Source organism: Platalea leucorodia (assembly GCF_965183815.1).
Source record: "Platalea leucorodia genome assembly, chromosome: 6".
In the NCBI taxonomy this organism is placed as follows: domain Eukaryota; kingdom Metazoa; phylum Chordata; class Aves; order Pelecaniformes; family Threskiornithidae; genus Platalea; species Platalea leucorodia.
In genome coordinates, this window is record NC_138828.1 from 68,267,530 (window position 1) to 68,283,512 (window position 15,983).

Genomic DNA, 15,983 nt, shown 5'->3' on the forward strand with positions numbered 1-15,983 from the left:
GGCATACCAAAACTACTCTCCCTTTTTGTTTAAACGCTTGCCAAATTCACATGGGACCTGCACTATTACTGTACACCATTAAAAAGAGTTTTCTGCAACATTCACATTTAGCAAACTAATTGGAAAGTCATCCTGAATTCAGAAGCCAAAATAAAACACAATGGACAAATAGTCATACAACCATAATTAAAAAATGCAAGTTAAGTGAACAAAAAAGACAGATTAAGAACAGCAGACTTTCTTACAAAACAATCCCACCCACAGCTAGATCATAAAAAAAAAAAAAAAAAAGAGGCATTGAATACTGTTACAGGAATCTAGTTTAAGTTCCATTTTCAACAGAGTACACAGTCAAATAGCTTTACATTTCTAAGGAACCATAAACTGGAACTATAGCATCACATTCTTATTCTCTATATGAAGATATTAAGTTCCAAATGCATACCTTTAATTCATCAAACAATAACACAACATTTAATGGATACAGATAATATTTTTCTTAACTACTTTCTTTTGAACAAACTCAAAGAGATCTTTTCAAGACATATATCTCCAGCTTTATTGCATTTTCCTTATGACTGCTTCTCAAACATTGGGGTTTCTTTTTGGTTTTTGTGGGGTTGGTTTTTTGGTTCTTTTTTTTTGTTTTGTTTTTTAATATGTTAACATCTTAAACATCAATAATGAAGGCCCAAAGAATTACCAGTGCTAATGCATTGCATACCCACACATCACACCCTAAGGCCTTGCTGTATGCATGAAATGCAGAGTTATGAACACTCGAATTCCTATTCCAGGGAATACACAAATAGCGCTTTACTTCAGGAAAAAAACCTTGAAGTCTCTTACAGCAACAGTAACATAACCATATGATTTTTTTTTCTAATACAAAATGCTTTCTACTTTTGTTTATTAAAATGTGCAACAATTCTTGTGTACCTTAATCTAAATTTCTTTGGAGTAAACATGTGAAATAATATGCTGATAACACTTCAACACTTTTCTGCCAGCGCTGAAAGGCTCTCTAGGCTGAATCCTACATTACAAGCTATCATGGTGATCTGCAGCTCTTGTAAGACAGTCTTCCCCGGATGAAAAGGCAAATCAGCAATCAGCAGATTCCTAATACAGTATTTGCCACTTGCAGGTAAATGTTAGCTTTGTCATTGTTCAGAATTTTCTCCCTATTACCAACTCACTGTCTAGGGTCTATCTAGGTATGAGAACTCTTGCTTGGCAGCAATGCTGGCTCCATCTGACTCCATTTCACCATCCTAGTCAAATACATTACATGAAATACAATAGTGCAAGCTGTCATACTGCAAAACAGAATTAGGCTGTTCTCCCCACTTGGCACCTTTGTGGATAAAATCACTATGAAGACAGCTTGTAACAGAGTGAATAAAATTAACGGCAGAAAAAGCTTTGATTTTCTGGTACTACAGTGAAAATCCAACATTACTCCTAAATGTTAAATCTTGTGAATTTATAATTCCAGCAGACTGTCAAGTTCCACTTCTTTAATAAGAATTCATATATCTGGAAGCATTACTATTACTTTAACTAGAGTACTGAATATATGCCAAATGATCATTCTTACATTACCCATCTCAAAGACTTGCAACTTGCTGCAGAAATCTTTTCTTGACGAATCAACCTCCTAATTCAATTACCTTTCTCCCAGTTTTGCTCTTTGTTTCCCCCATATACGTGCAGACACAATACTGCCCTTCTTCTGCCATTCCACTCTAACATAACTAGGCTAACAGCATGTACTCATTTTAAAGCCTTCCCCATAACTCAAGTCCAGTTCAGTTTCATTTCACTTGGCTGGGGGCGGGGGGGGGGAACAAAACTTCACAATAGATTTTGCAACCTGATTACAAGAACAGACAAAAACTCAGTTTAGCCAAAATCCCAGTGAAATATTTTTAATGTTGCAACAAAATGGAAAAAATACATTTGAAGTGAACATCCCACAACATTGGCGAGAAAAGCAACCCACCTTGCCATCGGCTTTGCAAAACTACATAGTGTAGTTAAAAATATTTTCTTTTCCATTTCCTGTAGTGTCTTTGATACATATGCACGAAACTGCATGATCTTATTGTTCCATGCTGCATTGTACATTTACGGCTATTATTAAGGCTCTTACAATAGTTTTCTCCCCAGTGATCACAATCTTGATTTTGCCATAAGCATTCTGCATTTCCCACATTCTCCAGTCCATATCCACAGGACAAAATTTTGGCATATTTTATTTATTATTTAAATCCCTTAGTGTTATTTACTCTGACAAAATTTACTGGTGTGCTGTTTACACAGTTTAGATCAGTAATCAACAGGCTACAAAACAATGGACTAAATAATAGATACTTCACCCTACTGCCTTATCTAAAACTTTAGCAGTATGTGGCACAACTGGCCATACCCCAGCAGCTTTGAGCCTAATGTTATGTGAGAGATGTAAAGGTAAAAGTGAAAGTACATTGCATGTTGTAAAATTCTTTCATCTTAATAAGTCATGCCAGCTGAACAAGTTTAACAGTAACCTTTATTTTAGATCCTAAAACAGTTGTACAATTTTCTGATTATTTCCTAGCCCAAGAAGTCTTATAACATGGTGAAAGACTCTGCTTTTGCACAGATAAAGCCACTGTTATCAGCCAGAACAGTGAAGATGACCTACTTCGGCAATTAGACCCTCAAATCTGAACATGTCTGGCTACCCCCATTGGTGAGCCGAAGGAAGAGCAACACTACGGATATGAATCTTTTTTCTACATGAAATTTATATTTGACATCTGCCAAACCTACATACAAAACTCTAATTTAGCTGTGAGACAACATCTCCACACTGTGACACATGAGAAGCTTTGGCTTCTGCACCTCTGACATGAACACTGTACTGGAGATCAAGCAGCAAATCACTCCCTACATAGATTTAGTAGGCACTCCACGTCATAAGAGTTCTGGTTTTTCATTTTTAAAAATCGCTCTGACCTAAAAAATGAGATTTTTTTTGAGTGGTATTTTTATTTTGTTCTTGTGTTGTAGGGGCATAAACGATGAGGGGAGTACCGTTGGTATAACAAGTTATAGCATAGGAGAATTACACAAAAGTATTTGCTCTATTGAATTTACAGACATGTGACTAAAATCAAGGAGGGAAGTCTGTCTCTTGTCTTTTACAAAGAATGCACAATTTATTTAAAAAAACAGAATATGACAGAACCAATTAATCATAGACTAGATTAATTTTAATGTATAAGCAGTAAGGATCAGACAGGAATTTTCTCCAGTCTCAGAAATGATCACTGCTTTCCTGCAACATACATGAGTATGTGTTTGAGTGTGTAATTTTTTTAGTTCTGCCAAGCTTTTCAGATTTTTCTTCTCCCACTTTAAGATGCACATTTATACTCTTTTCTCTCCATTTAGCCTTTCATATCTTTATACTCTGAGAAGCAGCAACTACAAATACCCCTTCATTACATTAGCTGTTATCCTATCTTTGCAACCCTTCCCTGTGGGCCTTATCACACTTGAGATGCAACCTTTTCCCTTTTGAGGTCAAGCAACTATCTAAATCCCTTCCAGCTATCCACCAGTCTGACAAAAATCCACAGAAGGGGAAAAAAGAGTTGATGTTTCTTCTATCTCCCCTGTATTAAAGGTCTAAAAGCACTGAGCAGCCACCATCAAACCTCTCCTCATACATGCTATCTTATAAAGTATGAGCAGCCCTTCCTTACAACTCTATGGATTACACATTCACAGTAAAAATAAAAATGTCATTGAACTGTCTGGACAGAAGGGGAAATGAAAAGAATGAGGCAAGATTTTGTCTCTTGTACGTATTACCCTGCAAATCCTCACGGAGTACTTAACCAAAAGATTTACCCCCACCCCCCCCCCTCCCCGTTTCAGCCCCTTTTTTCTTTCCCCTAAAGATTAAGGGCCATGGAAAGAAGCCTTCAGAGCGTGGTCCTTTGAACACCCTTGAGCCAGGGAGGGCCTGCACCTGGGCTTGGCTGTAAAGATGAAAAGAGTTCAGCAAGTCCCAGCTTTATTCCCCACGAGGTGGGTCTGAACGGCCATTAGCAGAGCAGGCCCCTCAAGTGTCTGAGGGAGAGAATAAACTCCGCTCAGCATTCATAAGCAGCCTTTCCCAAATACAACTGCCAGCCCCAGCTCCGGTATCCTTACAACAGCTACAAGGATCAGGACAACAGTCTGGGTTGTTCTTCTCTGCAGCCCTTGCTTCAGCTCTCCTCTGAGACCAAATACTGCACTTTGTATATTGGCACTTTTCCTTACCACAATGAGAGTCCCTTTAATTGGTACTTAGTTAATCCATGTGACCTGCCCACCAGGACTCAGTCCCACACAGTTTAACATAGCTGCAGCTGAAGTCTATCGGTCTGCATGTGGAAAGTTTAGCCTAGGTCTTCCTGCACACACTACTCGTCCTAACCACTCACCAGTTCAGCAAACTTAAAATCTCTACCAGGACTGCCAAGTGAAGAGAGCAATCTAAGTGTGGTACAGGGTAAGCCTCTCATCTATCCTAAGCATATCCTAAGTACTCCATCTGACACATCAATTCAGGAAATGGATATTGCCGAATTTTTTTTTCAAATAAAAACACTGAAGAACGTACTCAAATAGGATACGCTGCTTTAATTGTAAATAAATATTTCAGACAAAAGCAAATGTAAGTACTTCTGACAAGTCTCTATCTGAATATTAAATTTCAACTTAATAAATATATTCAGAGAATTTGAAAAAACATTGAGATCCCACTGGCAGATAGAACTCACACTGCAGCTGTAATATTTCATCAAGTGTTGGATGGTTTATGTCATTTGTGTGAAAAAAGGAGAAAAGGAACATTTACTGTATCAGCAGATTCCTAAGTTTTTTAGCTCAGTTATTGACATGTGTAAAGGATATGACCATCAGTAAAAACAAAAAGTATACCAAAAAATTTGTGGGTCATCAATAATTGAGTTAAAGACATGCTGAGTTTCTTATTATTAATCTTTAACATACTTAAAAGTTGGGGGTTTTATCCCCTAAGCAGAGCCTGCTTAAAAACACATCCCTAAAAAAAAACAACACACAACAATCTCTAAACCTAGCTGTAATTTCAGTTTTTACTGTAGCATGTTTATAAAAACACATCAGTTGAAGAGCAGCTGCTCTTTAACAAAGAGCATTTCATCTGGCTTTAGCTCTAGGATGCAAGAAACTATTCAAACATGCTTTGTAGGGCAACATTATTGCAAAAAGCATTCTTAGATCAACATTACAACAAAAAGAATTATTAAGGACCAAGAGCAAATTAAAGCTCTTGGATAGCCTTGACTTTCTTTGATACAATGGAACATATGAAAGTAGATCTGTGGTGGCTAAAGTGGATATGCATTTTTGTAGTAATGTTGTTTCCCTTGCCAATTTCTACTCCTTTTGAAGAATTCAGGCAGTGGCTACTACCACTAGTGCATGATACATTGTCTGTTTCAAACCTTTTTTTCCTATAAAAGCTCGTATATTCTTATCGAGAATATACAGACAAATCTGGCAAAACAGTCTTTAATTTTTTTTACTACTGTAAAATATTTGTTGATACGTTCTATACATATTAGTAATTTTCCAGGAAAAAAACTATGGTCTTTATAAGAATGTACACTTTGGGAATATTTTTAAAAGGAAAAATACATGTGGTGGTTGAATGCTGTGTGAGTAACTTTGAGAAGCTTTAAAACAAATCCAATGCATTTAAAATGCTATATAAATCAACATTCAGGATGAAGGGTCAACAGGGGTTAAACTGTCTGTCCTTCTTGACTACATTCATAAATGTCTTTTCTAGCTGTACTTATAGAAGCAACTGCAGCGTAACTTGGATATTAAAACCTCCAAGGAAACCAACAATAAAAGCTGCTAAGAATTTCACAAGGTTTTTTTTCCTTAGGTGTTAATTAAATGATCATTTAACACTAAAATGTAAACACAACATTTTCATCTGCTGACAGCATAGCCTATTATAAATCCAGGGTAATAAACGTCCTGGTGTTAATACTCTGAACCAAGTTCCCACAACACACTAAGATGCCTTGTCGTGTCTAAGGTTAAGCATCTAGACACAAAACAAAGATTGTGCCTACTCGACTTCCAGTTCAATTTTCCCATCGCCCAGTGACCTAGGTAACACTTCGAGCAATAAAGAATAAATTTAATTTCTCCAGCATTTTGTGAGGATTAGGAACAATTGTTGGCCTGCAATGACTTTTTATCCTTGGATTCTTTCTCTTCCAGAGCATTCCCCCAGTTCTAAAAGAAAATTCTGATGGTTTAAGACACAGAACAAACAGAACTTTAAATTAGGCTTTTTTCAATCAATTGGAACTGTTGGAGGGGAAGCAATCAACCTTTCTTTGGACTTTTCTCAGCTATTCAGTTACTTTAGGCTTTAATCTTCCATTCGCAGAAGAAACCTACCATCATAGCGAACAGTCTCTATACTTTCACATTTTCCCTTGGCCTGATTTATTCCTCTTTTCTATTCTTTTTTTAATCAAGATGACACGGCTCCACTTAAATGTCCACTCTGTGCAAGCCGAGTCTTACAGATGTCCTCTTTATAACATTTCACACCATGTTTCTGCGCCACATAATAATGGCATTTCCTCTGACATGCCTTTTTACTTTTCATTACTTCCTTCACTGAGATTCAGTTTCCTACTTAACTCCTGCCTAAAAGGTTTCCTGTATCACAATTTACCAATGCTTTCAAGGTTAACCCTCCAGGAACAACCCCAGCACTGATTCAGACTGGACATGAATATGGTTACAGGTGACCCAAACCTGGTTACTTTCATTTTCATATAAAAAGCAATTATCTCAGTTCTCTGCTTTGACCACTATCATGTCAACAAAAATACGGAGGATAATTATTTATCCTTGGGGCCAAACAGGTCAAGGTAACAAAGCCTTAACAGCTAAAGTAGATCTCTCAGTTACTCTGAATACCACCACATTATTTTAAGAGTGCTATGGCTTGAGTAAGTTATTACTAATATGATTCATGTTTTCACATTAGACATATTTAAATATCAACACCTGATAGCAAAAAAAGATTTTGAATGCCACAGATATTTATGTTGGTCCAGAAGAATCACCTTAAGCCTTATTTTTGTTTGCTTGCTGTTTAACATGATTTTCAAATTAAGGTTAAAAGCAACTATAAACAGTTTGGAGTGTTTGTTCTAATGAAAAAACAATAGTTATAAGTATCCCTACAGATGCCTTCCCCACTGAAATTAGTCAACTATATCACTTGGTAATGCAGATTATGTAAAGATTTAGTAATCTGCCCAGTAGCAGAATTAGCTTACAGCCCCAGAAGTCCATCCATTTTGCCATTTTATCCCATAGCAAAGGAAATATTGCTTTAAAAAAAAAGACATGAAGTATGCTTTCATAGTTAAAGAAATAAAGGCAAATTTAACTGCAATTTAAAGATACCTCCCAATTATCTCAAAATTAACAATACAAACATCCATCTTGAGAGAGCCATTTCACAAGAAAAAAGTTTGTTTCCAATTTTAAAAATCCCATGCTATTACTTTGAGTAACAACATTTAATCTTATTTCTGTATAATTCGTACACCACTTTTTTCCTGCACAGCATCATGGCAGGTGCTGTGAAAATACAAAAGAAAGCATAGCTCAGGAAAAGCCTACAGATGAAGAGATTCTAAAACAAAGGGCAGGAAGAGTAATGTAGTGAAGGCTGAAGTCCAATAATTGCACACAGTGATAATACGTTTTACTTTTTTTTTCTGACTACATTTCAAAAGTTCATTCTGGTTCTACCAACACTTTAACTCACCTAAATCTAAGGCTGAATGTTTGCTGTTGCTAGGATATAACTACTGCAAGTTGTACACCAAATGCATATATATAATTCTTGTTTCTGTGCTCGAAAAAAATAAATCACCTGATGAATTGTACAAGTATTTGCAGCACTTGCAACATCTCTAAAAAGTCATCTTGCCATCTCTAACCCGACATAGGTAGGGCTTATGTCTGAAGCAAACCTGCACTGGTATTTTTGTTTTGCTCACCATGTCGTAAAGGACGACCGTGTTTTCAATTTTGAAACATTACAACGAGAACTGAAGGTACAAGCAAGCGATGGTAGACGAGAGAAAAGGTGCACATACAAGGCAAGTTGCATAAAGTATTCAAGCTCCTAATTCACTTTATTCTCTAGATTAAAAAATGAGCAGGTGACAGAGAAGCAACAATTAGTCTTTATAATGTCTTGCAAGTTTATCTCCTGGATCTTCCATACAAGACATGAATGCCAGAGACGAGGTATTACAGACTTAACACAGAGGCAACATGGTTTTAGTTACTTTAGTTTCTTCTTACAGGTAATAAACCTCAACAAATATTTTTAATACCTATTTTTAGATAGTCTTATCTTTATCTATGGATAGTAATTCCAGCAAAAATAAAATTCACAGAACTGACAGTGGACTTGCAGCATACAGGACCAAATTCACTCCAAAAACATCCTAGACTGAGGCAATAAGACCTTGTATTAATAACAGTGCCCTGACATGGAAAAGCTATGATAATGGTACTTCCACACTGCAAGAAAGAGTAGTAATTACTCTTATGTATTAAATTAGGGATTTCTTTTTAGGTACTGGCTTACAACACCACAAAGCCAAAACTGGACACTCATTTTTATACATATACTATATGCAGTAGCCCTTCGTTAATAATAATTTTGGAAGATACTTATTTTTTTAAGAACTGTAGTCAGTGTTCGAAACTGATGCTGATAAAATAATGCTGGTAATCAAAAACTAACTAGTATTAGAATGGGTATGTTCTTACCAACTTTTCTGTTCATGAGCCTATTACTTGTTTAGATAAAACAATTTAAACATTGTATTTGAACTAAACCACTGCGGTAGAAAAACACAAGAAGTCATAACACTGGCAGGATGGACACAATGTGTGGAAGACCTACCTGTTCTTATTTACCTCTAAAAGGATAAGACTCATACCTATCATACAAAAAAAAAAAAATAAAGCTTCCTTGTATGCAGGCTACTAGAACGCCCCGTAACAAGTCAGAAAAACAGAAACAAATGACTAAAGAAAACCAACACACTTTCTCAGGAAGGATCTAGCAAGAAGGTGGCTTCAAAATTTATGTTCCAATAAATCTTTAATTGCTGCACATCCAGCACGCTCCTGCAACAAGGTGGAGCACGCTGTAACGTTATTGCAGCACATACAACAGTGGAAACCTACCCGTTACTTTATCCAACAGCAGATCTACCTGCAAAAGGAGAGAGGTTCACTGATACTGCCTTTTGAAAAGGGGAAACTCATTCTTGTTCCTCATTGGATTTTTAAGATCCACAGCCATCTATTTGCAGTTGGAGTAAGATTTCAGAGGCTTTGGGATAATGAGCATTTTTCTAATGAGCTATTTCTCCAGAGTTGTTAAAACTGAATCAGACTGAAGATAAATATCTTCTCTACAAAATCATGACTATAGTCTCACTTGCCATGATTACTGTTAAAAGGGATATGACAAGCCCATAAATTAAGCCTCAAATGCAGCTACCTTAACAATAACGAGACCAGCACTTAAAGACATTTTAAAAGTTGCTGTTTCAGCATCTTACATACACCATCTTTTTTTTTTTTTCATTCTTATCTGATGATTTTTTTTTTTTTTCTCTTGGCAAAGATAAAAACAAAGCAACACCCAGCAAAAGGGTATAAATGCAAATGATGCAAATCACAGGTTCCCCTGCAGCAGCTCAAAAACCAGACCTGAGAGCTGCCCGGAGAACTTTCCTCCTCTTTGCGTCAGCCGCACGCAGCCTTCCCCGCGCCGGGCGCGGGCAGCGGCGCTCGGTGCAGCAGGCTGGATGAGTAATGATGTCGGTCCGACCGGACAACGGTAACCCTGGCAACTGTAACCTGCAATTCCTGCCTAACCATTGTGGGATTTATTGTGGCAGGGGCCAAAGAGGCCAAGAGTAAAATGAAGCAGAGAACTATGGTGTCTGACACATCTAGTACCACACACTTTAATCATAGCTGGCAGAAATTAATTCAGGAGGAATTTTTGCAAGGGCCCCCCATGCAGCATGTTTTGTTGTTGTTGTTGCTGCTGCTGCTGTTCTGGCCTAAGATATTTTTTTTCTGAAGGGTTTTTTTTTGATCTTCAGTATTTTTTCCTTTACTTTTTAGCTGTTCAGTATTTTTTTTTTTAAAAGTGACTAACAGACATCTCAAAACTGTTTATTAATCAAACTACATTAAGATACTTTTCCTTTAGAGGAGAAACATCTCATTCACAACGTGTATCTTCTCAAGTATGTATATTAGAAGGAAAAGGTATCTAATACCAGACCACATCCCATAGAAAGATCATTTTTTCAAAGCCAATATTTCCTAACTTACACAGCAAATATTGGTCAGTAAGGAAACTTAACCTCATTCCAAGCACAAGAAATGTAAATCAAAAGGGACAAGCTTTGTGCATGGAACTCAATAACCTTTACGTACCACTGATTAATAAAGGTATCTTAAAACTGAATTTTCAAACAGATTTGTGTCCAGCACTTGGTATCCTGCAGCAAATGGCGATCAATGAACTGTGATCTAACTAGCCAAAGTAAGCAGTCAAAATCTATTTGCCTCAGATAAGCACTCACTAGGCTGTAGGAGTTCTCCGTACTAAGGTACCATCGCCAATGCTAGACAAGTTAGTGCGAGTGGGCATACAGGTCACTGAAAACAACGCATCCCCTTCTTGCAGGAAAAAAACTTGCTGAACAAGGACTTACATTACCCCAGGGGATATACAACAGCACCTTTATTTTAACAGTGTTGGATCAAAACAGAGGTTCATGTACATTTTGCTTTGAAAGATACCTTGCAAGGTAAGATTAAATACCCTGTAGCGCTACTCATACTATTTTTAGCATAAACTACTTCCTATTGAAGTATTTATGTCAAAACACCTTTGCAGGTAACTCTTAATGGGAAAAATCAGTTTCTGCATTGACTAAAATTATCCATTTTAACTAGTTCCAGGAGATTTCTTGGAAGGCTGCTAGATCTGAAAGAAAATAACCTGAAAAATAATTTGTTTAATTACCTTTCAAAATCAAGTCTCTTTAGGCACAGAAAATAATGCACTGTCTCTTTTAAATTCTCAACCTATAGCTTCCCTTTACTTACACTTCCCATCTGTCAACAAGTGCTTGTAATTTTATTACACTGTCCTGTAGTTTATGCAGAGTTGGTATTATTTTACAGAGGTCTGTTAATGGACTGGATAAATGGTAATGCTATTTAAACTAGTCTCCTGCTCCAGCAAACACAGCTGCAACTGTACTACTATTTCTAGGCAAACATCTTGACCTGAACACGCAGTGCTCTCTCAACCCGTCCAAAGAGAAACTGGAGCAGACAGCAAAGGGAAAGCATAGCCAGCCGCTGGCAGCAACCAACTGTGTCTAATCATAATTCATATACAGTGTACCCTCCTTCTTTTATATTGCATTTAGGCTACACAACAAGCATATGTGCTTCTTCACCTGGCATCTCATTTACAGCCAAGGGTCAAATGGTAATTATTATTCACAGAAGCTCAATAGTATGTTGAAAACTCGCAGTACACACACTGTTTGATTAGCTGTTAAATGCCAAAAATAAATACTAAAACCAAAGCATATTATACATTTTATTGATCATGTTTAGAGAACTTTAATTCTCCTTAGAAACATGTTTATTTGGATGTAAATACATATAAGCATACACAATGATACATGTAAAAAACCAAATCATTTTATACTCTTCATAGTGATCAAGCTACATATAATCTGAAAACTGACCAAGAACATTTAGCTAGCATCAATCCCTGTGGTTGGCCTGACATTTTTTTAATTACAATTTAGTGTTAAGCAACTGTAGATTTTCAGTATCACTCATTTTCTTTTAAACATGAATACAGTATAAGCAGACATTCACTTTCATGGTCTGATCAACAATAACCCTTAGGCAGAGGAAATTTAATACTGTGAAGCCAGTGATCTCTTACTTTCCACCATATACACTATGAGCAGTTGTGTGCTTTATGTCAGAGGACATTATAGATTTAATACTAGCATCTATCAAATATACAATTCTGAATTAAATATATTCAAGTACGGTTTTGCCTGAAGTATGCGTCCATTTTTTTGCCTGCGAATTACGGCTCATTTCTATTTTACATGAACTTAGAGAACAACTATTACACTATAGGTGGAATAATAAAATGATCATAAATCCCTTTCATTTTCTTTCCTGATGGAAGTAATATCTTTATCATGGCTGGTGGAAATTATAAGAGAGACTCAACTGTTAATATATAAAACCACATATGAATATATTATAATATTATAGCAGAGTAAAATATTTTTGTTTGGCAGAACAAAAGCCTTCAGGAGCTTTCTGGCCTAATAATGTAACAACTCATTGCATCTACAGAGAAGGTCTGGAAACAAAACATACATCCAAAGGAAAGAAACAAAATACACAGAACTAAATGTTTACACTAATAATAGAGTCATTTTTGGTTTACCATTTCGTATTAATATGAGAGAGGAAAAAAGAACTATTATTTCACAATATTAAAACAGAAAACAAATCCTAAAAAAGAAAAGCTTCATTATACCATTTGTTCTCAAGAATATTTCCATATAGTAAAGTGGAAACAAATCAGAGGAACCCCACCTTTACTCTTTTTCTTTCCAAGCACACAAGGGTGAAAGTCAATAAAATCAACAATTTCAACAGCAGAAATCTCACCTGAAGTCTAAAGAAATGTGTCAAATACATATCTAATTAAAACAGGGCTGAATTTGTATAACCTTTTCAAAGCCTATCTAAGCATGTCTTATTGTGTCCCTTCCATATCACATACTGTAACTTAAAGGTACCTTAAAACTTGTTACAATAACTGATCATGTAGAAATACAGAAATCAGTATCTAAACAACATTCCACATTTTTACTGCAACAGAAGTAAGTGGATTCTTAAAAGGGCCAATGGGTCAAAACATTAATTTAAAAATACTGCCAAGAGTAAAATACTATCAAACCAAACAATACAATCAAAATAAAAACTCATTACCCAATTTGATACAGTTTTTATTTAAGGTAAAACATTTTAGTTTTTTCTTCTCAGAGTTTACGTTACTATCTTTGTTTTCTTTGTGAGGGGACACAGGAGTCACTTCTCCACAGACCTATCATTTTCCAGCACTATGATTTTTCTGGTCAAGTGTGTACAGCCACAAAAACAGAACATCACAAAACCAAAGTGCTTATACAGTGCTATATCTCTGGATCAGAATCTCCACAGGCATTTTTTTTATTTCTTTTAACACAGAAACCAAAAGAAAAAGGAGAAAAGGAAAGCCAAAGTATTCTTTCAGCAAAACTTCATTACAGAAATGGGAATGGATGAAACAATATTTTCCCTCATACAACTATCAGTATCTAACCTAGATTTAAAAAAAAAAAAAAACCCAAACAAAAACAACTTGCAAAGCAGTCAAAGAAAGTACTCAGCTTAAACAAAGCATCAATGTTCCTAGATGCACTTTAGCACTGTTTGAGGCAAAATACAAAAAAAAAAAAACCCACAAACTAATGCAGCACAGAGTAACAGACCAATTCCAAATTTTCCAGAATAATAGTGATTGGGTCGTGCCTACTTACAGCCTGTATAACTTCGGCGTCCCCAGAAAGAGCAGTTCAGAAAGCAACTGGAGGTTATTTCTGTTTAGGCGCCTTTAGAAAGAAAAAGAAAAAGTTGTGTTAAGTTACAAGTGCTACAGCAATGCAATGCAGCCACTTTGAGCAGGCATCCCAGTGCTGTAACAAGCTGATTTTAAAGACCAGAAAGGCTATGCAATCCTGGTCCATTAGCGGAGACATGGTCCAGCAGCAAATTTACCATGGACTAATTACATTTTCTGGTTTCCCCTACAGACCATATTACCTATTTTATGAAAGATTTTGAATCTCTGTAGTGTGAATCAATCACTAAGTCAGGACTCTATCCTGCATAAACAAGCAGAAAACCAAAAATACAAGATCAGCAATGGAACTTCCAATTCCCCACCAACTCTGTGTTCCTCTTAGTATAATGAAGCAGATAGACATTTTGTGACCATGAAAAGGCTCAAGGGAGCACGTATCAAATGCACACACTTAGTTAAGTAACGAGATAATATATCTAAAGATCCATATAACCTGCTTAAATAAAAAGCAAAGGAAGCTGTTACAGAAAGCCTGATCAAATAAAAGTCAGAAAAAAAAAAAAAAATCAAAGTCCCAGCCTATATTTGGCATTACAGGTTTTTTTTTTTTTTTTTGCATACATGTTCTTTTTTTTCTGTCGCTGTAAAGATACACCAAAAGAAAGTTAAATCAAAAAATAAACCACAATCAGTTGTGCATAAGACAGTACAAAAGAAAAACTGCAACTTGAATCTGGAAGGTACCCATTTGTCTATGAAGTTTCTGACTGAACATGCCGACATGGGTCAAAACTGCGTAGTTTGAGGTGATGAGTTCAAAGCCCACCGTATTGCAGCCATAGGCAGCAGAACAACCACTGGCCACGACAAATACATTCCATCTTCATGATCTTTTTTTAAACACACAATGCAGGTTATTCTTTCTAATGTGTGTAAGTGACAGCCTTGGAGCATACAGTCGCACCAGTCAAGAATTCAAGCTCAAAACAAGTTTTTGGTTGTTTTTTACACTATGCACCCCAGACGCCACCTGCCATTCAAGCAAAGCAACATACTGAAAAAACTATTTTGTCATATCAACCTCATCGCAAGTCCCAGTTTGCAATGGACAGTGCTTCTCAATACAATAATTCAAGGCATTCCTGGACACCAGACTGCATGGTGTTATCTCATTTTTATTTTATTCTTATAGTGGTTATGTTTCATACATCAATAGACTGCTACCAAGACACTCCACAAGGTGAAAAAAAGATAATGGACAGCAGTTTTGCAAAATTAAGTTTTAGCATTTCATGAAGCTTCAGAATTTCTTGTTTGTTAGTCTTAGGGCTGAATTCAAACAATTAAGCCTGTTTAGCCTCTCAGGGTTCATTTTTCATAAACATTGTTCCATCTAAAGGTCTTTCAATTCAAAGGTTTTTCCATAAATTCCCGTATAGATACACACACACACTCAAGATCCAGTTTTACATAGCTCCATGGTTTAGTTCACTTAGTTATTCCTCCCATAAAGTTCAATATGACTACTGATGAGAGCAAAATAATCTGAGAAATACTCTTATGTACCCACAGGTTTGCTCCCACATTTCAAACAATAAGCAAGCAGTCAGCTTTTTGAGATCTAGATATCCATAATTCTCCAGTTTTAATGTCAGGTTCCTTTTTGTTAGTCAAGCACTAGAAATCCTAATTTCTTTAAGCAGAAGAAATTGAAATTACACATTTAGAAGATTAAAAGAGAATTTAGAGTGAAAGAAAGACATCCTGAAAAGGAAGGACTACAGTACTGGGATAAGTCTGATGAGTGAAGATGCAGTTTAACAAGAAATAGAAAAAAATGCTTAATCCAGCAACAACAAAAAAACCTGAATTGTGATATTGCAAGTCATATTTCCAAACCAGTAGAAGGAAAGTGTTCAATATAAAAGAAAGAGCTATAAAGAAGTTAATGACTCCTGGAAGACTTCTAATTTGAACATTGCTTAAAAAGAAAACCTTACCTACATAAAAATAAGAAACTGATATTTTAGTGTTTGTGCATCTACTGGTCAAAATAAGGTCATTTAAAAACAGACATTTACTTACCTTTAGTAAATTTATGTATAAAAGTATATACTAAAAC

At 36.1% G+C, this 15,983-nt stretch overlaps 1 protein-coding gene across 2 annotated transcripts in view; it reads right to left on the reverse strand.

Moving 5' to 3' along the window:
* SLIT2 (slit guidance ligand 2) overlaps positions 1 to 15,983 on the reverse strand; it is a gene marked incomplete at its 5' end in the record, with an annotated part of 272,507 nt that overhangs the window by 237,784 nt on the left and 18,740 nt on the right. For both annotated transcript variants that reach the window (XM_082315199.1, XM_082315198.1), the window contains one exon: positions 13,818 to 13,889. In XM_082315199.1, coding sequence (XP_082171325.1) covers positions 13,818 to 13,889 — 72 coding nt within the window. The remainder of the gene's footprint in view (positions 1 to 13,817; positions 13,890 to 15,983) is intronic.